Raw genomic sequence first — 23,799 nt, 5'->3', positions numbered from 1 at the left:
AAGACATTCGGCGCGGAGCATCCTCTTCAGTCAAAGTCTTCTTCCAGAATGAAGGTTCCTTTAAGTGACGTCATCCAAGATGGCGTCCCTTGAATTCCGATTGGCTGATAGAATTCTATCAGCCAATCGGAATTAAAGGTGAAAAAATACTATTGATTGCATCAGCCAATAGGATTTTTTCACCGTTAATTCCAATTGTCTGATAGAATTCTATCAGCCAATCGGAATTCAAGGGACGCCATCTTGGATGACATCACTTAAAGGAATCTTCATTCTGGAAGAAGACTTCGATTGAAGAGGATGCTCCGCGCCGGATGTCTTGAAGATGGACCCGCTCCGCGCCGGATGGATGAAGATAGAAGATGCCGTCTGGATGAAGACTTCTGCCCGTCTGGAGGACCACTTCTGCCGGCTTGGATGAAGACTTCTCCCGGCTTCGTTGAGGATGGATGTCCGGTCTTCAAAACTGTAAGTGGATCTTTGGGGGTTAGTGTTAGGTTTTTTTAAGCGTTTATTGGGTGGGTTTTATTTTTAGATTAGGGTTTGGGCACTTGAAAAAGAGCTAAATGCCCTATTAAGGGCAATGCCCATCCAAATGCCCTTTTCAGGGCAATGGGGAGCTTAGGTTTTTTTAGTTAGGATTTTATTTGGGGCGTTGGTTGTGTGGGTGGTGGGTTTTACTAATGGGGGGTTGTTTGTATTTTTTTTTACAGGTAAAAGAGCTGATTTCTTTGGGGTAAGACCCCGCAAAGGCCCTTTTAAGGGCTATTGGCAGTTTAGTTTAGGCTAGGGTTTTTTTATTTTGGGGGGATTTTTTATTTTGATAGGGCTATTAGATTAGGTGTAATTAGTTTAAATATCTGATAATTTTTTTTTTTATTTTGTGTAATTTAGTGGGGTTTTTTGTAATTTAGGTAATTGTATTTAATTTAGGTAATTTATTTAATTGTAGTGTAAGGTTAGGTGTTAGTGTAAGACAGGTTATGTTGGGGGGTTGTTTGTATTTTTTTTTTACAGGTAAAAGAGCTGATTTCTTTGGGGCAATGCCCTGCAAAAGGCCCTTTTAAGAGCTATTGGTAGTTTAGTTTAGGCTAGGGTTTTTTTTATTTTGGGGGGGCTTTTTTATTTTGATAGGGCTATTAGATTAGGTGTAATTAGTTTAAATATCTGATAATTTCTTTTTTTATTTTGTGTAATTTAGTGTTTGTTTTTTTTGTAATTTAGGTAATTTTATTTAATAAATGTAATTTATTTAATTGTAGTGTAAGGTTAGATGTTAGTATAACTCAGATTAGGTTTTATTTTACAGGTAAATTTGTATTTATTTTAGCTAGGTAGTTAGTAAATATTTAATAACTATTTACTAACTAATCTACCTAGTTAAAATAAATACAAACTTGCCTGTAAAATAAAAATAAACCCTAAGCTAGCTACAATGTAACTATTAGTTATATTGTAGCTAGCTTAGGGTTTATTTTATAGGTAAGTATTTAGTTTTAAATAGGAATTATTTAGGTAATGATAGTAGGTTTTATTTAGATTTATTTTAATTATATTTAAGTTAGGGGGTGTTAGGGTTAGACTTAGGTTAAGGGGTTAATAAATTTTGTATAGTGGCGGCAGATTAGGTGTTAATAAATGTAGGTAGGTGGCGGCGATGTTAGGGGTGGCAGATTAGGGGTTTATAATATTTAACTAGTGTTTGTGATGCGGGAGTGCGGCGGTTTAGGGGTTAATATGTTTATTACAGTGGTGGCGATGTCCAGAGCGGCATATTAGGGGTTAATAAGTATAATGTATGTGTCTGCGATGTCGGGAGTGGCAGATTAGGGGTTAATAAGTGTAGGATTAGGGATGTTTAGACTCGGGTTTATGTTAGGGTGTTAGGTGTAAACATAAATTTTGTTTCCCCATAGGAATCAATGGGGCTGCGTTACTGAGCTTTACGCTGCTTTTTTGCAGGTGTTAGACTTTTTTTCAACCGGCTCTCCCCATTGATGTCTATGGGGAAATCGTGCATGAGCCCGTCAAAGCAGCTCACCGCAGCTTTCAGCAGCGCTGGTATTGGATTGCGGTATGGAGCTCAATTTTGCTCTACGCTCACTTTTTGCCTGATAACGCCGGGTTTTTATAAACCTGTAATACCAGCGCTGTAGGGAAGTGAGCGGTGACAATAACTTGCAAGTTAGCACCGCACTCCTCATAACGCAAAACTCGTAATCTAGCCGTAAATTATTTAAGTGCAAAATGTCTCATACAAAAAAAGCTGTGCATTTTGTTCCATAGTTGTAAAAGCATTTACCCCCCCTCCCTCCTCACAGCACTTTTCTTTCTAATTAAGGGGGTTAACAATTGTATGCCCTTGTGTATTTGCTTTGTATTACAATTGTCTTGATCAGCAGCTAACACCATTCGTTCTATATTACCTGTATGATAATTTCCAATACATCCAAAATGATCAAATTGGATTCAGTAGCCAGGTTTCCACACATGATTGCTTCCTGATCCAACTCAGCTTTTGTCCTGCCAAAAACATAAAAATATTACATGTTCTGGCTAGTTTGCATTTATGTTTAAATAGTTTTTTATTGTTTTATATTTTTCAGAGAACAAGAATGCATAAAATGAATTAACATAACATACAATATCTATTCTTCCGTTGTCTATTGATTTTGGGGGATATTGCATTACAAGTATTCAATGATATAAGAGTGAAAAATCCTAGCCAAACCGCATTGTTACATAGTTACACAATTATCTCATCCCTACATCATTATTCACTGCAAATTGATTCTATCTTAGAACTGTCTTTGATTCATCAAGCATTATCAGCCATTTAACAATAGGTTATTAGAGTATATATTCTATCTAGCATTTCTTCCTTGTGTTATGACATTCTAATCTTTGGTACAGATTGTTTCTCAACTCTGTATTTCACTAACTGGATGTTTTTGGCTGAATCATTATTATCTTAGAGTAATCATGTATATGAATTTGAAACCTTACGGTATAACAACTGAGAACAGATAGATCAAGAACAAAAAAAGAAATAAATAAGGAAGAAAGGGGAAACTATAAAAGAAAAAAAAAGAAAGGGGGTTATAAGGGGGGGGGGGATAGGGATGGGTGATGTCATCTTATGTCACAGATCATAGTATGTGTGCGTCAAAGTGTTTGACACGACTATAGTTTGATGGTCCTTTAGATCCCTGATCTCCGGTTATCTTGTGAGGTTATGGACCCTTTGCTTATCCAATAGTACCACACTGCTTGGAAGGTTTCCCTGTTATCTAATGTATATGAGGCTGTCTCGTACATGGTGTATGTGTGTTGGATTCTATTATATATCTCAGTCCAGGTTGGAGTTCCAGATTTCCAATATTTAGCTATGCATATCCTCGTGATTGTGCATAAGATCTTAATAAATGTATTGATATGTTTGTGGAATTTACTGAGATGTTCATGTAATAAAGCTTGTTGGATCGTTAGACTAATATTTTCTTCTAGCATCTGACTGAGAAATGCGGATAGTCTGCTCCATATACTCCTAACATCTTTGCAGTCCCACCACATGTGTCTGTATGTCCCTATGTCTCCACAGCCTCTGTAACATAATCTGCTGCCTTGGGGGTGCATATGAGCCGTTCGTGTAGGAGTTAAGTACCATCTGTGAATTGTTTTGGTGATATTTTCTTTAAGGTCTACACTTATCAACCCTCTTTCTGCGTTTTGAAACAGTGATTCCCATGTCTTTTTGTCTTTGCAGATAAGTAGTTCCTGTTCCCAGGCCAGCATAGTCGTGGTCTTGGTGGTGTTGTGGGTGGTCTGCATAGATACATATAGTAGAGATATGGTATGTTTGTTGCGTTCTTCTGATTTACAGAAGGTTTCGATAGGTGTGGAGGTCTGTTCTCTAGGGTGTTTTAAATATGATTGTAGAGCGGAGTGTATCTGTAGGTATAAGTACCAGTGTAGCTTCAGAGGGTCAATCTTTGTCTGTAGTTGGTTAAACGTCAGTATGTTATGTCCTGTTAAGTAGTCCGCCACTCTGTATAAACCTTTGTTTTCCCATTTTTTGATTTGGGTCCAAAGGTCTTCTGATATTAGATATCTAAGTGGTATTGATATAGAATGTTGCTGTAGTAGTTTATATTTCGTTTTCGCTGTTTTCCAGATCTTTACAGTGAGGTTTGTGGTGTAGGGTGTAGATGTCTTTCTGTCTTTCTGAGCCCTCTCTGGGTCCCAAACAATTGAGTCTGCTTCTTCCCAACCCCCTATGTTCGCTTCTAACTTGGGCCATATTATTCCCTTTGACCTTTTCAGGAGTAGTGTATCTTGCGCTAGTCTGGCTGCATTGGCTAGTTTGCATTTAAAGGGACATACAAGTCAAAATTAAAAGTTCCTTTTTTTCATTTTTGCAATTTTAAAGAGACCATAAAGTAAAAATGTAACTTTTATGATTCAGACCACACCACACAGTTTTGAACAACTTTTCAATTGACTTCTATTATTAAGTTTGCTTTGTTCTCTTGGCATCCTTTGTTGAACAATAAACCAAGCAGCTTAGGAGTGTGCCTGTTTATTTAGCAGTCTATGGCAGCAGTGTCTGTATCTATGTATAACATTGCTATAAACCAAAGGTAGGCTGATAGGATGTTAGGAGCGTGCATGTGTCTTTAGCGGTCTATGGCAGCAGTGTTTGTAACTGTATAACATTGCTATAAACATAGTTACAAGCACTGCTGCGAGATGGCTAAAGACATATGCACGCTCTTGAGCTCACCTAGGATTACTCTTTAACAATGGATAATAAGAGAACTAAGCAAACCTGAGTAAATTGGAAAGTTGATTAAAATGTCATGATCTGTCCAATCCATTTAAGTTTCATTTTGATTTTACTGTCCCTTTAATAAACTTTTCCATGTATTTCTAATATCAAATTTACTGTGTTCACTTGCTATCCTTTGTTGAAAAGTAGACAAAGGTAGGCTCAGGAGCAGTAAAGCACTTCTGGGAGTTAGCTGGCGATTGGTGGCTACACACATGTGTCTGTTGTCATTGGCTCACCAGATGTGTTCAGCTAGTTCCCAGTAGTGCATTGCTGCTTTGGAGCTTAGTTTCCAAGACACATTAGATAAAAGTTATTTTGCACTTTTAGGTTCCTTTATTTTAATGTCCCTAGGAACATGAATATGAAATAAATATAAAGTAGGTGCAATTAAAACAAGGCATGCTGGGACCATGAGTCACAGGCACTCATCTGTCCATTTCTATATGACAATTATTAAAATAGTAGCAGGATTATTTTATCTAAAAGTCCATGATATTCCATGTTTAAATTGATTTAGTTCGGCAACTAAAAAACATAAATTATGCTTACCTGATAATTTTCTTTTCTTCTGACGGGAAGAGTCCACAGCTGCATTCATTACTTTTAGGAAATACAGAATCTGGCCACCAGGAGGAGGCAAAGACACCCCAGCCAAAGGCTTAAATACCTCCCGCACTTCCCTCATCCCCCAGTCAATCTGCCATGGGAACAAGGAACAGTAGGAGAAATATCAGGGTGGAAAAAGGTGCCAGAAGAACCAAAAACTACTGCTGCCACATAGACAAAACGCGGGCGGGAGCTGTGGACTCTTCCCGTCAGAAGAAAAGAAAATGAGGAGGTAAGCATAATTTATGTTTTTCTTCTTAAACGGGAAGAGTCCATAGTTGCATTCATTACTTTTGGGAAAATAATACCCAAGCTAGAGGACACTGAATGCAAACAAAGGGTGGGAAAAAAAATGCAGCCCCTTCGAAAGGCATCGCAGCCTGAAATTACCCGACACCCTATATATATATATATATATATATTAAACGACACAGGTAAAACCCAAAGCCCAGGTAAATGCTCATCAGTTACACAACCAGCAAAGCCAAGCTAGAGACCACTCAGCCCCAGAGTCTGTTGAGCACAAACAGCCTCCAAGGAGTCAGCGCCGCGGTTCTCGACTCCCATGAAGAGCTCCCGGCCAAAAGACAAGGACCTCTACCTGCCCCCGAGAGGGAGAACAGAGTCCCAGAAGAATCCAAAGGATCATTCCACACGGCTCAACCAACATAGAACAACCCTGTTTCCTGCTGTGCCAGTACTGCTGATAGTCTTGCAGAGGGTAGATAAACAGTTTCCACAGCGTGAGGGAGGCTAATTCAAAAAACGCTCTGATCAAATTACTTCAACTGACACAGCTCCTGCCGGAAAGCTTGCAGTTTGAGGAAATATATCTCAAATCCTTAGGAGTTACTGAAGGATCCGTTGCTGCAGTGTGGGAGATGGGACTCGATAGTCATGCCACATATCGCATAGTAAATGGTGGTGAGCAGTCTGTTGATCACGGACCCTTACCCTACATATGTTCCTTTTTGACACCTTGTGTACCACTGTTTGATACTCAACCTTTACTAATTGACCGGACTCCGCAAAAAAATAGGTGTGGGATAATCTCTGTGAGCTATATATATTATTAGAGTACACAGCAGTACTCTAATAAGGTCATATTTTTTCTAGAGCTCCTTTTAAGGACCTGCATGTGTACATGTTTAATATGTTCTGTTGTCTGCGGCCGAGGCAGCAGGACGTTCTGTTTCTGACCCCAATGTTGAATTATCAACCTTGAGGTAAATTATTGTGACAACTTGGAAGCATACAATTTGGTAACTCATATATAACTCCCATACTACCTAGTAATATTTCTACCATACCCCACTGGTTATACATACTATTGAAAGTTAAATCTCAAGGAGAGATAAGCCTTAAGAAAATCTCTAGGACATCTACTGACCTAATATCCTGTTTTGTGGGGAAACAGGAAAACCTAGCTCTGACAGAGTGTTGAAGCCCCCAATAGTATTACTAGCTATTGTATTATTTATTTATTACACTCCCCTTCTGGTTTCATAGCCCTTCTGACCACTAAAGAGTCAAGTATATAGTTATAGCATAATGTTGTACCATAATGTTGAAATTATAATATACCCTAACTCTGAGCCTATTTATTCTTCACCAGCTATGTCCATCAACATAGGTAACTGTAGTTATATCTTTGTTTCATCCCTAAAGTACATAACCAGTTAAGAGTACCCCACAGGCCTCCCAGTTATTTTAGTGTGATATTTTATTTTTTTCTTTCCTTGAGGCTTGTGAGAGATCGTGATAACCTTAATTTCCTCCAGTGGCTTTTATGTTTTGTTTTTTTGAGAGGTCCAAGAGTGACCTCATAGTACCCTAGGAGGCAGAAAATGAGGGTTGCTTACTAGTAATGAATCTGTTTATAGAGTTTTGAGTACTTGATCTGAACTATGTGCAATGTATATTACTATTGTACTAATATATTGTACAATGTTTTTCTCATTGTGTATAAGGACACTCCAGAACTGTCCAAGGTCGAAGAAAATTCGACCGAAGGTTCGATAAATGAACTACAGGGCCTATGAATACCCAAAAACTTCCCTCGCCCAGAGGGCGAGTAAATCACAAAACTTACCAGTCCGCAAGAAACTTTAGTCGTCCGTGCATATCTGCATGTAGTGTGTATATATCTTATTTAAAAAGGCAATATAAATAGTGTTATTGTAATCTCACAAAGCATTGCAGACAGAGGTCCCAATTTGAATGCTTTGCAAGCTGCTTACTACTTGGGACTTGAGCAAATATTAAAAGGCTTTAACTTTAGAAAATATTTTTCTATCACCAGGTAGAAAAAAAACAGGGATACCATCTTTGTAATACTGTATGTACCGTCTTGACTTATTTTCCCCTAAGGGAAAAAAAAAGAGATAATTGAGCCTTTTTTTTTTTTTTTTACTTCAGCATATGTGGGGTTATGATTAACTAAGTATATTTAATGCTGCCACCCTTCAACCTATAGTGCTCGACATAACAAGCATGTTAAAAACAATTTTTTCCCCCCTTTCTGCCCGGCTGCCTTTCAACTACTAGCACGACTGTCAGTGCCGCGCTAGCAGATTTGACTGGGTGCATGGAGATGGTGTGTTCTCTATGAATTGGTAAAGTCAGTTTTTGGAGCACCAATAGCGTCCATAAAAATTGTGCAGTACTCTATATCGTTATGGTAGGCAGCTTGCTCGTGTTCATTGTGCTGAAGTACTGCAGAGGACCCTGGAGTACTTCAGCATAATGTACGTGAGCAAGCTGCCTACCATAACTATATAGTCACTTTAAGTCATACTTCATTCATACACACACAGAGAAGAAACACTCACCCCTTTAGCAGGATGTCTTCCCGCGCAGACAACCTTAGGGGTAAGAAGCGGCAACTGACAAGGAAGAGACCAAGAGCCATGGAGATAAGGGGAGGTCTTTAAATGCATTTAACAGAAAGAAACTCCCCCTCTACGCTCCTTTCCCGTGTGTGCGCATATGTAAAAGGCAATTTGAATTTTTTTATTATTGCTTCTTATATCCCACTTAAAATGTCAGATCGCCGCTCGGGCTGGTAACTTAAAAATTTTACTTGCCCGCAAGAAATTTAGGTCGCCATTGGCGACCGGACCGGTCTATTCATATGCCCTGGAACTAGAATACATAATTCTGTTATTCAAAAGTGCGCAACTTTCGTGGAAGTGCCCACGCGACCACAACATCGCAAGTATCGGTTCCAGAAAAGAACGTTCTCAAAAACAGAATCTAACAGATATGAGCTAAAAGGGACACTGAACCCAAATTTTTTTCTTTTCTGATTCAGATAGAGCATGCAATTTTAAGCAACTTTCTAATTTACTCCTATTATCAATTTTTCTTTGTTCTCTTGCTATCTTTATTTGAAAAAGAAGGCATCTAAGCTTTTTTTGTGGTTCAGAACTTTGGATAGCACTTTTTTATTGGTGGATGAATTTATCCACCAATCAGCAAGAACAACCCCGGTTGTTCACCAAAAATGGGCTGGCATCTAAACTTACATTCTTGCATTTCAAATAAAGATACAAAGAGAATGAATAAAATTTGATAATAGGAGTAAATTAGAAAGTTGCTTAAAATTGCATGGTCTAGATTATCTGGAGAGTCAGTTCCGGAGGAGGAGCTTAGCACAGGTTGCTGAGAGGTGTCCTCCAGTCCTAAGAGCACCTGGCGGAGCTTCCACGCGCCAACCCCTGATACCTGGGGTAGCTACCTGGACGGCAAGGCACACACGCCACCGGAACATACAGTGGAACTACATACCACTGTTCCTTACTCCCCAGCTCGGAAAGCTTGAAATACTCAAGAATCAGACTCAAACTTAATAACAATAAGAAACAGATGAAAACTGACTATTAACCCATTTTTTTACCGAATTATCTTCCCAACGGGGATTTGATCTGTGCAAGAAGAAATAGCTACTCAAACCGAGCTGTGGTCCTATATTTTCAGCTCACCAACATACACACCTTAGACGCCCAGTTCGACTTATCCTGCCTCCCCACCTGGTGTGAACAGCTGATCTTCCTATCGAAACTGTCAGGGAACCATCCACGGCCCGCCTGAGATTGATCCAGACGTGAGAGCACTCCCTCCTCCCCCACCGGTGCTGCGCGGGAGGAGGTGGACCAGGGCTGATCTGGTAACGAGTGCCCAAAGCGCTAAGACTCCCACACCAGGAACCGGGAGATTGTAGGAGGGATCAGCCACGGCAATTCTGAAAGTCCCGAACGGGACGAGAAAACCAGCACCAAAGCGATCACTAGATCCCCCCTCCCCCACCGACGCTGCGCGGGAGGAGGAGGACAGAAGATTTCGCCGTGCCGGGAGTGACTGGAGCCACACGCTGTCACTAGAACCTACAAAGCTCAATAAGCCAACTACTGTATATCATTAAGCCCGACCGTGATCCCAATACAGAACCGGTTGGCTGATTTCCTCCTATCCCGCGGGAGCTATGCGGGAGGAGGCAAAGTAAGAAAAAGTCAACCCTTCTATCCTCCTATACCTGAAGGGCCCTGCATCATTTAACAACCAGCAAGACCGCATTCTTGTAAGGCACCACGGGTGAGGCAGGTGAGTACAAATAAAACCATTTGAACTTACAATCTTTCTGCTTGAGAACATATAACTGTTTAATTATTTCCTCAGTTCTCTCATAAGATCATTAAAATAGATACAACAAGAGGCATAGCTCATATTATAAAGGAAATACAAAGTTGCATGCCTTGATACACCTTAGCATAGGAGGAACTAAAAAGCAAAAAATAAGACTACAAAGCTAAACAAATGGAATTGCTACTTAGCCATAAATCTATGACAAGCTTACACATGGATGATGAACCCACAACACACTACGAGCTTGATTAAAAAGAACTGTACCACAAAGTAAATCCGGAGATATACCTATAAGGAATACCTCTCATTTCTCTGTTTCCCCGCAACAAACAGCAGGATCTTTTGTTTTACTGCCTACAAAACACATTATAAGATACTGGACTTATTTTTTATTTTTTTTTGTTTTTTTTGTGTGTTTATAGAACTGCACTTACAATTTGCTGTCTAATCTCAATATAACCTGATGCAGGGCATATACTAGCCCTTTTTTTTTTTTTTTCTTCAAGTTTCCTACATAGGCTACTGGATCCAACAATCTACATATTACTAGGAATCCAGCCTTTCAGAGATTGAACTACTGTATATACATATTATTGTATTTTGATTGTTTATTCCCAATTACTTTTCCTTTTATCAGGAGACATATAGGCAGTGTGTTATTTACCATCATTGTATAATATATTATTTCACCTTGTCTTTCTTCTAGGAGGTGTACATATGGTTTTTTATTTGTTTTGTTCTTTTTGGCTAACATATAGGCTATATAGTCTTAGATTAATGCAGTTATATATTTTTTTAGAGGCCTGTATAATCTTAGTGACTGGTCATTTACACGTTATGACAGGACGCCTTTTCTCAATTTAAGTCAGTATCTAACTTGCTGAAAAATAACTCTAAGTTAAGAAATAACACATAATATAGAACAATTACAAAGAGAACAGCATTACAAAACAAATGAGGGGAAATCCCCAAAAGGATTATCCCTCATTTCCCTGTCTTTCCATAACAAACAGCAAGACCTTCTATCTCTCTGTTGACAAACATATCATAAAGCACTGGACTGATTATTTTCACTTGTTAATAGAACGGCACTTACAAACTGTTGTTTGATTTCAATATCACCAGAAACAGAATATATACCTGTCTTTTTCTATAAGTTTCTTACACAGAGTATCAGATCTAACAACTTATACACCATTAGAAATCTAGCTTTTTAGAGATTGAGCTACCTGACTATAATTGTAATTTGATTGCCTACTGTCAATTATTTTTTTTTATTTTTTTTTTATTTTTCAAGAGACACAAAGGCAGCGTATTATTTATCACTATTGTACTGTATATTATTATACCATGTTTTTTTTCTTAGGGGATACACACATTTTTTGCTAATATATAAACTATATAGTTTTAGACTAGTATAGTTACATTATTTTTCTCTTCTGAGACTCGCATAATTATAGCAATTGGTTAACTAGCATTTCCCCCACAGGACATTTGACACATCCCATAATAGGACGCCCCCTTTCAACCTAAGCTAGCACCTAACTTGCTGAAAAATAGTTCCAAGTCACCAAATAACAGACAGATTAGAAAAACTAACACAAGTTGAAAGAATTTTTAATAGAGGACACAGAGAATTCAGGAATAGATATCTCTTTATAACTTAATAACCTGGCTGCCCTCTTCATTTTCCTTTAGTACAAGAACGAGGTTAACTACCGCCATTGTTTGAGCTATAATCTTAAATAAAATCTCACTCACCCCTTTTTTTTTCTTTTTTTTTTTTTTTTTCCCCCTCACAGGACACACCCAAGCACAATTTTTCACCTTTTTCCTTTTCCCTTTCCCCCAATTGTGGGGCTGCCCCTTTAATCACTTTAAATTTTCACAATTAGCAGATTCTTAAAGCACAAATAGGCACTAATTATTTTTCACACTCACTCTTTTTTATGGGACCACTCTTAACTAGAGTGAAGTTCCCCTAGTCACGCACCTAGTACATGGACAAATATCTTAACAAAACTCCTTCCCCAAACATGGCGAGTAGACATAAGGATAAGAAATCCAAAGGAACTCTAGACACAACAACAGATATACATCTCTTAACCCCTAAGACAACCTCAGCAAATGAGGCAATTAACATGGAAAATCTAGTTGCAAAAATCTCTGAAGCTTTAACCCCAAAATTTGACTCCTTGAAAACAGAAATAAAACAGGAAATTACTTTGTTAACCTCAGAAGTTAGACAATTTTCCAATAGGCTTCAGGAGGTGGAACAAAGGGTTTCAGACCTTGAAGACCTTACTAATACACAGACCTCCAAATTAGAAGACACAGAAACAAAGATTCAAAAGTTGCAAATCAGACTGGAAGATTTAGAGAATCGATCCCGTAGGAACAATGTTAGAATTATTGGCATTCCTGAGGGGAAGAAATATGAAAATTTGACACTTTTCATAACAGAAAAGTTAGCTCAACTACTTGAGTTACCCACCACGCAATTAATAGTGGAAAGAGCACACAGGATAGGCCCACCCCCACATGATAATAAACCTAACAATAAACCCAGGCCAGTAATAGTGCGCTTTCTAAATTTCCTAGACAAAGTTAGTATTCTCCAACAATACAGGAAAAAACAACCCATTAATATAGATGGAGCCAATATCCTATTATTCCAGGATTTTTCGGCCGAAACCTCCTTAAAAAGGCGAGAACTCGCACCACTTTGCACAAAATTAATACAGAAAGGGATCCGAGCAACTCTAATCTACCCAGCCAAACTTAAAATAGTCATTAAAAATGAAACGTATTTCTTTGAAGACATACAAGAGGCCGAAAAGTTTATGTCTGAGATAGATTCTATAGGATAACCTCTCTAGGCGAGGCCAATAAGATAAGAGAAGCTATGAAAGTAAATATTCACTGTGTAAATCCTGCAAGAGTCTACTATGAACTGTAAGAAAGTTACAAAAACCTTGGTAAATAAATACCCCAGAGCTGGGGAAAAAAAGAGGGGATATTTTTCCCCCCTTTTCACTAGATTGAGTGTTATGAGTCAATTCCCCCCTCCCTTCCCTCTTTTTTTTTTTTTTTTTTTTCTTCCCGTTCCTTTTTTCCTCTCTCGCCCCCCTCGTCCCCCTCACTCTTCTGTCCTTGAGACTTAATGACAAAGCTGACTGACAAATTTAAAGTCATCTCCTGGAATGTGGGGGGTATTTCAACTCCCATAAAGAGGAAAGCCATCATCTCTCACATGCGAAAGATGCATGCAGATATAATGTTCCTGCAAGAAACACACTTAAGCATGGAAGAGATGATGAAATTGAAGGGCTCATGGATTAAACACGTATTCGCCGCACCTAGTATAAAGAGGAAGAGAGGAGTGGCCATCCTGATAGGAAAAAGAGTAGAACCCGAATTAATACACTCTAAGAGTGACCCACAGGGGAGATTCCTTATGTTGAAACTTAAAATTGCCAAACAAACATATACATTATGTAACATCTATGCACCAAACGAATTAGACTATGATTTTTTGAACTCAATACAATCCAATATACTGTCATATTCACAGGGTCTTCTGATAATAGGAGGCGACTTCAACATGACCCCTTGTTCCCCGTTGGATAGACTGAGATATGACAGTAGACGAACAAAACACAAAAAAGATAACCTAGAAACAAATATATTTTAAAAAATTACTCAAAACTTAGCAGTAAAAGATATTTGGCGGATGCAGAATCCCGATGTGCGGGATTATACATGCCTATCCAAAGCACACAAGACGCTGTCGAGAATAGATCTATTCTTAATAGATGAACGACTACGCACAAAAACTATCAATTCAGGGATTACACCAATAACCTTATCCGATCATTCCCCAATTTTTTTGGAGATACAGTCATACCAAATAACGAATGCACCGATAAGATTTATTTTTCCCCATTACTTGGCAAATGATTTAAAATTTAAGAATCATTTGAAAGACAAACTCAAAGAATACGTAGAGTTTAACTCTGAATATATCAATAGACCAGACATTTTCTGGGGAGCCGCAAAAGCGGTCATTAGAGGTGAAATTACAGCATATGCTGCCATGATCTCAAAAAAACTAAAGAAAAGAGAGATAGAAGCCACTAGGTTTGTTGTAAATTCATACAATCGATATATCTTGCAAAAATCAAGCTTCAATTGGGCCAGATATATCAAAGCCAAAAATGAAAGAGATGTGCTAACACTGCTTTTGGAAACTCAAAATGACCTCAGATTCCAAGCCAAGATGTACCGATTTGGCAATAAGTCAGGAAGATTATTAGCTAAATTAGTCAAGGGAGAAAAGAAAGCCAATTTTATTGATAAAATCCAGCAGGAAGGTAAGATTCTAACAAAATCAGAAGATATCTTAGAGGCTTTTCAAAAATACTACAGAGATCTTTACTCAATGAAAACCACAGACGAAGAGCAGGCCAAGGAATACTGGGGTAAATTACATTATCCTATAGTCCCAGAAGAATTACTAAAAAACTTGAACAACCCAATTACTGAAAAAGAAGTCAGTGAGATGATATCTCAAATGCCACTACATAAAGCACCCGGCCCAGACGGGATACCTAATGAGGTTTTTAAGATTTTAACCTCAGAAATAACCCCATTGCTATGTAACCTCTATAATGAGTTCTATATAAATAACAAAACAGTACCACCTAGCTTCTCCGCGTCTCACACAACATTACTTCTCAAGGGAGGGAAAGATTCCTCCCTCAGGGAGTCCTATCGGCCTATAGCCCTCTTAAACTCGGAATATAAGATTATGACCTCGATTTTAGCCCAGAGACTTCAAGGAATTCTTAATCAGATTATTCACACGGATCAAGCAGGTTTTCTCAAATCGCGAAACTCTGCAGCCAAGATACGGGAAGTTTTGACGATAACAGAGTATTTCTCTAGGAGCGGGGGGGGGGGGGGTGCAGGGGACAGCCCTGACCTTGCAATTGTAACAATTGACGCCGAAAAGGCCTTTGACTCCGTCTTTTCTAGTCACATATTCACCTCTTTAGACAAGTTTGGGTTTAAAGATAAATTTCCTAATTTCATACAAAATTTATATAAGCAACCGTCCACGAAACTGATAATTAATAATCTCCTATCCTCAGAAATTGAAATAAAGAGGGGTACACGTCAGGGCTGTCCCTTGTCCCCCCTTCTCTTCAATATAGCGATTGAATCCCTGGCACTCAGGATAAGAAAAGATCTCGAGGGAGTCAAGATAAACAATCATGAAATGAAAATCGCACTATATGCGGATGATGTACTTCTCTATATTGCAAATACTAAAAGAAATATACCCAAACTCATCCACATAATAGAACAATTTGGCTCTTTCTCCGGCTATAAAATAAATAAATCCAAATCTGAGATTTATTGGCTCAGAAAGAATTCAGAGTCAATCAAGAATTGTGTATTTAAAGAAGTCACTGATTCATTTACATATATAGGAATCTCTGTTCCAGTTGAGCAGTCAGATTTATATAAATTTAATATCACACCAATATTGGTAAATATTCGGGAAAAAATGAGAAATTGGCAAAACCTACCAATTTCACTATCTGGCAGAATAGCACTGTATAAAATGGTTCTTCTCCCGAAGTTATTATACATATTACAAAATATTCCAATCTTTATTTTTGAGAAAGACATTCGTTTTCACAATACAGCAGTTAGAAACTTTATCTGGCAAGGGAACAGACCTAAGATATCCCTATCTAAATTATCAGCAGGGAAAGGATTCGGAGGTTTAGCGTTACCTGATATTAGAATATACAATCTAGTCTTCCTAGCAAGAACAGCGGCGGACTGGCTTCTTTCGAAAAATTATGTGACTAACATAATGTTAGATGAAAACATATGCCATCCATATCTCCCAGTAGCTCTAGTACATTGTGCTCCAAAAGCTTTACCCAGTGCGATTAAGACGCTAAAATCAATTTTAAACCCGGTCAAGGCATGGTGGAAAATAGGAACCCTGTTAAAAATTAACTGCAAAACTTCACAATTCTTATCAATAACGGGGAACCCTTGCTTCCAGCCTGGCCTAAACTCAGTGACTTTCAACAAATGGTCTATGTTAGGACTGGATAAACTTCATCAGTGTATTAATAAAGAATTAAAATGTGTAAAAACATTTGAAGAACTCAGAAGTGAACATAAGCTACCAAATAACGATTTCTTCGCGTACTTACAAATAAGACATTACATCTCAGAATTAGTCAGAGATACAGGATGGTGCTGGACACTAGGAAAAATAGAAAATTGGCTCACATTAATTAAAAATGGACTTATGTCTATAACCCCCTGTCATATTTTATTAAATAATAGTAAGGGAAGCATTATCTTAACACAACTAGCATCTGACTGGAACAAGGAAATAGCTACCAATAGCATAGACTCAAAATTTATTGAAAAATCAATCAATAAAGTGGCATGTGCTACGCTCTCCGCTACTTGGAGGGAGGCACACGTCAAGTTATTGCACAAAGCATACTTTACCCCAGAAAAGGGGCATAAAATACATAATTCAAATTTCAACAAACGTCCAAAATGTTCTTTTCCTGCTGCAGATTTAAAACACATGATATGGAATTGCCCTAAAATCAGACAATTTTGGCATAAGGTAGAAAACTGGCTTAATAACTCAATAGGAATCTCCCCGGTGGAATTCACATTAACACAAATAGTATTCTGTATAAAACAAAGTAAAGAACAATTCCCTCACGAGAAATTATTAATCTTATCTATATTAGCAGCCAGATATCTTGTCTTTAAGGGATGGAAAAAATATAAGGCTCCCACGATCATAGAAATAAAAAACTGTCTCAAAAAACAATGCATGTTGGAGCAAAGAGACACAGATTTAAACAGTGAACAAGATATAAAAATCTTCTTTAAGAATTGGTCAACATTCATTAAAAGTCACTCAGAGACAGAAATAAAAAATCTGATATTCCCCTTCAGAAATGGTTCTATTAGGCATTTGGTAAGGGGGGGGGGGTGCGGACTGGGAGAAGGAGACGGGAAATCTCTTTTCTTTTCTTTTTTTTTTTTTTTCTTTTTCTTTCTTTTTTTTTTTTTTTTTTTTTTCTTTTTCCCTTGTTGTTGTTTAGGTTTGATTTGTTTGGTTTTTTGTTTTTTGATTCTGGTGTGTTTAGTCTATTTAAGAAGGGGAAAAAAAAAAAAAAAAAAAAAAGTATCCATTGGAAGATAATTGAGATGTTAAGCTGAATATTAAGACATAATATCATGAATCAGAGAAGATCTGGAACACACCCTAAATGTCATGAATCAAAATATAAAAAACCTGAAATTCACATATGAGATTAGTGACACTGAAATCACCTTCCTAGACCTCAAAATAACAGTCGAGAAGGGGGAACTTAAGACCTCAACATATTTCAAACCAGTAGATTGTAACAACTACATCCACAATGCAAGTTGTCACCATGCTAGATGGAAGGAAAATATTCCCAAGGGGCAGCTACTACGACTTAAGAAAAACTGCTCAGATCACAACCTCTGGGAAAGCCAGGCAGAAGAACTGAAAACACGTTTCATGGATAGAGGATATGACGAAGAGAAACTTAATAAGGATATCGAAGAAGTGAGAAACAGAGACCGCAAGGAGCTCCTTAGATACAGAGATAAGAGGAAGGGAACGAATATCAACACTAACTCCATAGATGTCGCTTTCATCACCCAGTACAGTGAAAACAGGCGAACTATAGAAAGAATACTGGAGAAACACTGGCACCTATTGAAAAACGACGATATCATAGGAGAAACACTATCCAGCAGACCCAGATTTATATACAGGAAATCAGACAACCTTAAGAACATAATATCTCCCAGCATTCCCCGTCAACAAACAGCCCAAACAAAGGATGTTCTAGGGAGAAACATTAAAGGTTTTTTCCCTTGCCCCAGCTGTAAGGCATGTAAAAGGGGATTGAAGACCAAGAACTTCCTCTCTCATAATTCTAACAATAAATATGAGATCAAAAATTTGATAAGATGCAGCACTAAAGGTGTGATTTACATAATACAATGTAGCTGTGGCCTACAATATGTCGGGCAGACCTTGAGATGCCTGAAAGATAGGATAAGAGAGCATTTATTACAGATCGAACATGGAAACACCGACACTATCCTATACAACCACTTTTTCACCCACCACAGAGGGAACATCAAAGATCTAAAATACTACGGAATACAATTAATAAAACCCAATTGGAGGGGAGGAAACTATGAAAGAAAACTTCTGATTGCCGAATCAAGATGGATATTTGACTTAGATTGTCTCCACCCAAAGGGTCTGAACAATAAAGAAGACCTATGCCATCTATTAAGCCTAAAACAGTAAGAAATAGAGAGCCCCCCAATGAAAATCCCCCTTTAACTAAATCATCACAGACAGACTATGTGATACCATGCTGTTTAGCACAAAGTAAAATAGGCCACATTAGTATACAACTCGACACACCCACACTGACTGCAGAGCTCCAATAATATCAGTAAGCTCCATACAGTAACAGTATGATAGTTCTCCACATATAGAACCACAATCTTTACTGCACAATTCCGGTAATATTGGAAAAACTCATACAGGAATAGTATGGTAGATCTCTACTCACAGAACCTCAATCCACATACTTGAATTAGACACCTGACCAGATGTTTAATAATACACAACCCAATCTTCCAATCCTCAATCAACACTATAATGACCCAGTGACGTCCAGCTCCACTTTATATTATATAGGGTGGGCTCAAGCTTAAACCATTTTGTAAGATACAACATTATATCATTTTAAGGCGTTAATATGTTACTCTAATATGTGATCTGATATGATAGAAGAATTTTTTATTTATTTTATATTTTTTTTATATATTTTTTATATATTTTTTATATATTTTTATTTTTTGGTTCGTAATAACGTGGCATTCTAACTATGTGACTTTTAGACATATAGGTGCAGGCAGAAATCCTATAAGTCTATAAGAATTATATGCACCATAGAAACACAGAACATCTCCCAATAATTATCTTCTTCAACTATAGAACTAAGGTTAGATTTTGTCATACAATGACAATATAACCTCTATTTGACTTTCTAACCAATCAAAGTCTTAAAACGAAATATCAAACCTAATGTTACCCAGGAGAATTTATTAGTAAAGGTACAATAACCAAAATGGGAATATGCAACCCAACTTCCGCTTTTAAAGAAGATGACCAAGATCTAAAAACCAAAAAAAGGTCTCACGACCGAACCGGAAGTGCGCAATTTCCCGACTTCCGGTGGAGCGACTAAACCGGAAGTAAGCAATAACCTGACTTCCGGTGAGCGGCCGAACCGGAAGTGCACAACTATCTCACTTCCGGTGCTGTGTCACACCAGATCTGGTACAGGAAAATTCGTTAGGAAACAAAATTGCGCTATAATATAGGTAATAGCCACATTTAACAATTTTAGGAGCACAAAATAAGCACCTACAGCTACATTACCCAAAAATTGGGCAAATTAAAACAAAGAAATTTGTAAAACACTTCAGGGGTAACACTACCAGGTCAAAATCCCGGAAGAACAAGGTTTTTGGCGCCAAATTTTGGCGCAAAAATTTTGGCGCAATTTGCAAAAAATTATGATTGGATAGAAAGAAGGTATAAAGGCTGGTGCTCACCCACACCATATGTTAGTCTTGAGAAAGGCCTCAATTGCAGGCCGAAACGCGTTGACAAGTATATGGTGAGCATTACTCCTTTTCATTATTGCCTATTTATAACAATATCACACTATGTTGTTATTTTTTGTTCACAGGTTTTGAGGAATCCCCAAGTTCTTCCCCTTTTTTTCTTTCATATTTTTCTATTTTTATTCTATTTTGTGCATTTTCTAATTTTTTGATACCATTGTGCACTACAATAAGAACCACAGATTTTTGTTTTCTCAGTGATCACGTTTATAATTTTGTGTACACACTAGTCACTTATATTGGACATTTTGGAGATTTTATATTGGACATTCTTATATATATATATATTATATATTTTTTATATTTTGATATCTTTATATTTTTACATTTTGGATATTCTTATTATTTTTGAGACATCACAATAAGGATTACAACATTTTGAACATCTTTATGGACTTTACCACATTGCATTTTTTGTGTTTTTTCACGGATTGAATCACTTCACATTTATTTGGACTGTCCACACCTTAATTTAAAGAACACATTTTTTGGATTGTTTTTTGGACTATTATTTGATCATTATTTGTTTTTTGGATCATTATTTGATCATTATTTACTCTTGTACACAATTGTGGTTTTTCATTTGTACATTTGTGTATTATTTTCTTTTGTACATTTGTGTATCATTATCATATTGCATTATTATCCACTACTCTTTAAACTGCTATGTTCATACAGCCACCTTACTAGCAAATCTATCCTATTAGCATATTTGCTGTACAGCTGTACCTTAGCTTGCCCTCCCCGCGACAGACGTAGGGACTTTGTCAGAGAGACCTCGACTATCTTTAGCATACAGAACTTTCACCGCATTATTGTTCTTAATACATATTTTTAACATTTAATATTTTTAAATATATCGAATTATTTTATAGTTTTATGGATCCATATTTTTGCATGTAACTTGTTTTTAACCGGATATGATGTACTAAATTGCACATAACTGTATTAAAACTGTGATATTCTATTTGGAAGACGTATGCTCTGTGTCATCTAATATAACTATATATAGCCAATTTTTTCGATTTCTAATTATCCTGCACCTATATATGCCTTCATAGTACATATTAACATCCACCCCCCAATCCAAAGCGCTAGTCGCTCCGAGTCCACGTTTTTAAACGAATTCAATAATATTATAGGAAGGACGGACACAATCACTGTGGTCCACTATTTCAGGGAACTTATTCAGACTCTAACTTTACTAATTACGTTATACCACATATTTTCACTAAACCTTTGGCCTTGCCTCTTTTGGCGCTCCTATCTTACCATCTATATACACATTAGTAGCAAATGTGCTCATTAACTGGGTTAATCTCTTTTACAGCCATGCGCTCTTATACTGCTTTTCTTTTGGAGCATGATATTTGTGTAATACCTAATAGAGGTCTGAGAGCCTGATACTGTATAAAGATAGGAGGAGGGCAGCAGATTTTTTTTTTAATTAGTTCCATGTTTAGGAGCGTGCACTGATTGTCATTTCAAGTTTAGCAGCCCAACTAGTGCAACAGGCAGATAAGGAGAAAGCGCAAAATAAAAGTTAAAGTGCTCACAAATCTATAACTCACACATCTGACAAGAAGTCAACAGTGTGAGAGCGAGCTGCCGTTATATATATATATGTGTGGGTTGTTTGTGATTTGCGATCACATTAAAGGGACATTATACACTCATTTTTTCTTTGCATAAATGTTTTGTAGATGATCTATTTATATAGCCCATAAAGTTTAAAAAAAAAAAAAAGTATAGTTTTGCTTATTTTTAAATAACATTGCTCTGATTTTCAGACTCCTAACCAAGCCCCAAAGTTTTATGAGAATACCGTCAGCTACCTACTCCAGCTTGCTCCTGTTTGTGTAAAGGGTCTTTTCATATGCAAAAGAAGGGGGAGGGAGGGGAGTGTCTTATTTCCCACTTGCAGTGGGCTTTCCAACTGCCTTTTCAACAGAGCTAAACTGAGAGCTTCTAAGTAAGTTTTTAACTTGTAAAAGGGGATTGAAGACCAAGAACTTCCTCTCTCATAATTCTAACAATAAATATGAGATCAAAAATTTGATAAGATGCAGCACTAAAGGTGTGATTTACATAATACAATGTAGCTGTGGCCTACAATATGTCGGGCAGACCACGAGATGCCTGAAAGATAGGATAAGAGAGCATTTATTATAGATCGAACATGGAAACACCGACACTATCCTATACAACCACTTTTTCACCCACCACAGAGGGAACATCAAAGATCTAAAATACTACGGAATACAATTAATAAAACCCAATTGGAGGGGAGGAAACTATGAAAGAAAACTTCTGATTGCCGAATCAAGATGGATATTTGACTTAGATTGTCTCCACCCAAAGGGTCTGAACAATAAAGAAGACCTATGCCATCTATTAAGCCTAAAACAGTAAGAAATAGAGAGCCCCCCAATGAAAATCCCCATTTAACTAAATCATCACAGACAGACTATGTGATACCATGCTGTTTAGCACAAAGTAAAATAGGCCACATTAGTATACAACTCGACACACCCACACTGACTGCAGAGCTCCAATAATATCAGTAAGCTCCATACAGTAACAGTATGATAGTTCTCCACATATAGAACCACAATCTTTACTGCACAATTCCGGTAATATTGGAAAAACTCATACAGGAATAGTATGGTAGATCTCTACTCACAGAACCTCAATCCACATACTTGAATTAGACACCTGACCAGATGTTTAATAATACACAACCCAATCTTCCAATCCTCAATCAACACTATAATGACCCAGTGACGTCCAGCTCCACTTTATATTATATAGGGTGGGCTCAAGCTTAAACCATTTTGTAAGATACAACATATTATATTATATCATTTTAAGGCATTAATATGTTACTCTAATATGTGATCTGATATGATAGAAATTTTTTTTATTTATTTTATATTTTTTATCTATTTTTTATCTATTTTTTATCTATTTTTATTTTTTGGTTCGTAATAACGTGGCATTCTAACTATGTGACTTTTAGACATATAGGTGCAGGCAGAAATCCTATAAGTCTATAAGAATTATATGCACCATAGAAACACAGAACATCTCCCAATAATTATCTTCTTCAACTATAGAACTAAGGTTAGATTTTGTCATACAATGACAATATAACCTCTATTTGACTTTCTAACCAATCAAAGTCTTAAAACGAAATATCAAACCTAATGTTACCCAGGAGAATTTATTAGTAAAGGTACAATAACCAAAATGGGAATATGCAACCCAACTTCCGCTTTTAAAGAAGATGACCAAGATCTAAAAACCAAAAAAAGGTCTCACGACCGAACCGGAAGTGCGCAATTTCCCGACTTCCGGTGGAGCGACTAAACCGGAAGTAAGCAATAACCTGACTTCCGGTGAGCGGCCGAACCGGAAGTGCACAACTATCTCACTTCCGGTGCTGTGTCACACCAGATCTGGTACAGGAAAATTCGTTAGGAAACAAAATTGCGCTATAATATAGGTAATAGCCACATTTAACAATTTTAGGAGCACAAAATAAGCACCTACAGCTACATTACCCAAAAATTGGGCAAATTAAAACAAAGAAATTTGTAAAACACTTCAGGGGTAACACTACTGGGTCAAAATCCCGGAAGAACAAGGTTTTTGGCGCCAAATTTTGGCGCAAAAATTTTGGCGCAATTTGCAAAAAATTATGATTGGATAGAAAGAAGGTATAAAGGCTGGTGCTCACCCACACCATATGTTAGTCTTGAGAAAGGCCTCAATTGCAGGCCGAAACGCGTTGACAAGTATATGGTGAGCATTACTCCTTTTCATTATTGCCTATTTATAACAATATCACACTATGTTGTTATTTTTTGTTCAAAGGTTTTGAGGAATCCCCAAGTTCTTCCCCTTTTTTT

The 23,799-nt window shown here is 37.3% G+C and overlaps 1 protein-coding gene across 1 annotated transcript in view; it reads right to left on the bottom strand.

The window, feature by feature from the left end:
- DOCK8 (dedicator of cytokinesis 8) overlaps nucleotides 1-23,799 on the bottom strand; it is a 515,743-nt gene that overhangs the window by 194,568 nt on the left and 297,376 nt on the right. Inside the window, exon 35 of the mRNA XM_053699981.1 lies at nucleotides 2,427-2,523. Within this exon, the coding sequence (XP_053555956.1) occupies nucleotides 2,427-2,523 (97 nt within the window). The remainder of the gene's footprint in view (nucleotides 1-2,426; nucleotides 2,524-23,799) is intronic.

The sequence above is a fragment of the Bombina bombina genome, chromosome 2 (assembly GCF_027579735.1).
Source record: "Bombina bombina isolate aBomBom1 chromosome 2, aBomBom1.pri, whole genome shotgun sequence".
Classification (NCBI taxonomy): Eukaryota; Metazoa; Chordata; class Amphibia; order Anura; family Bombinatoridae; genus Bombina; species Bombina bombina.
Note: the sequence above shows the minus strand (reverse complement) of the source record. Positions and strands in the feature narration are given on the sequence as shown.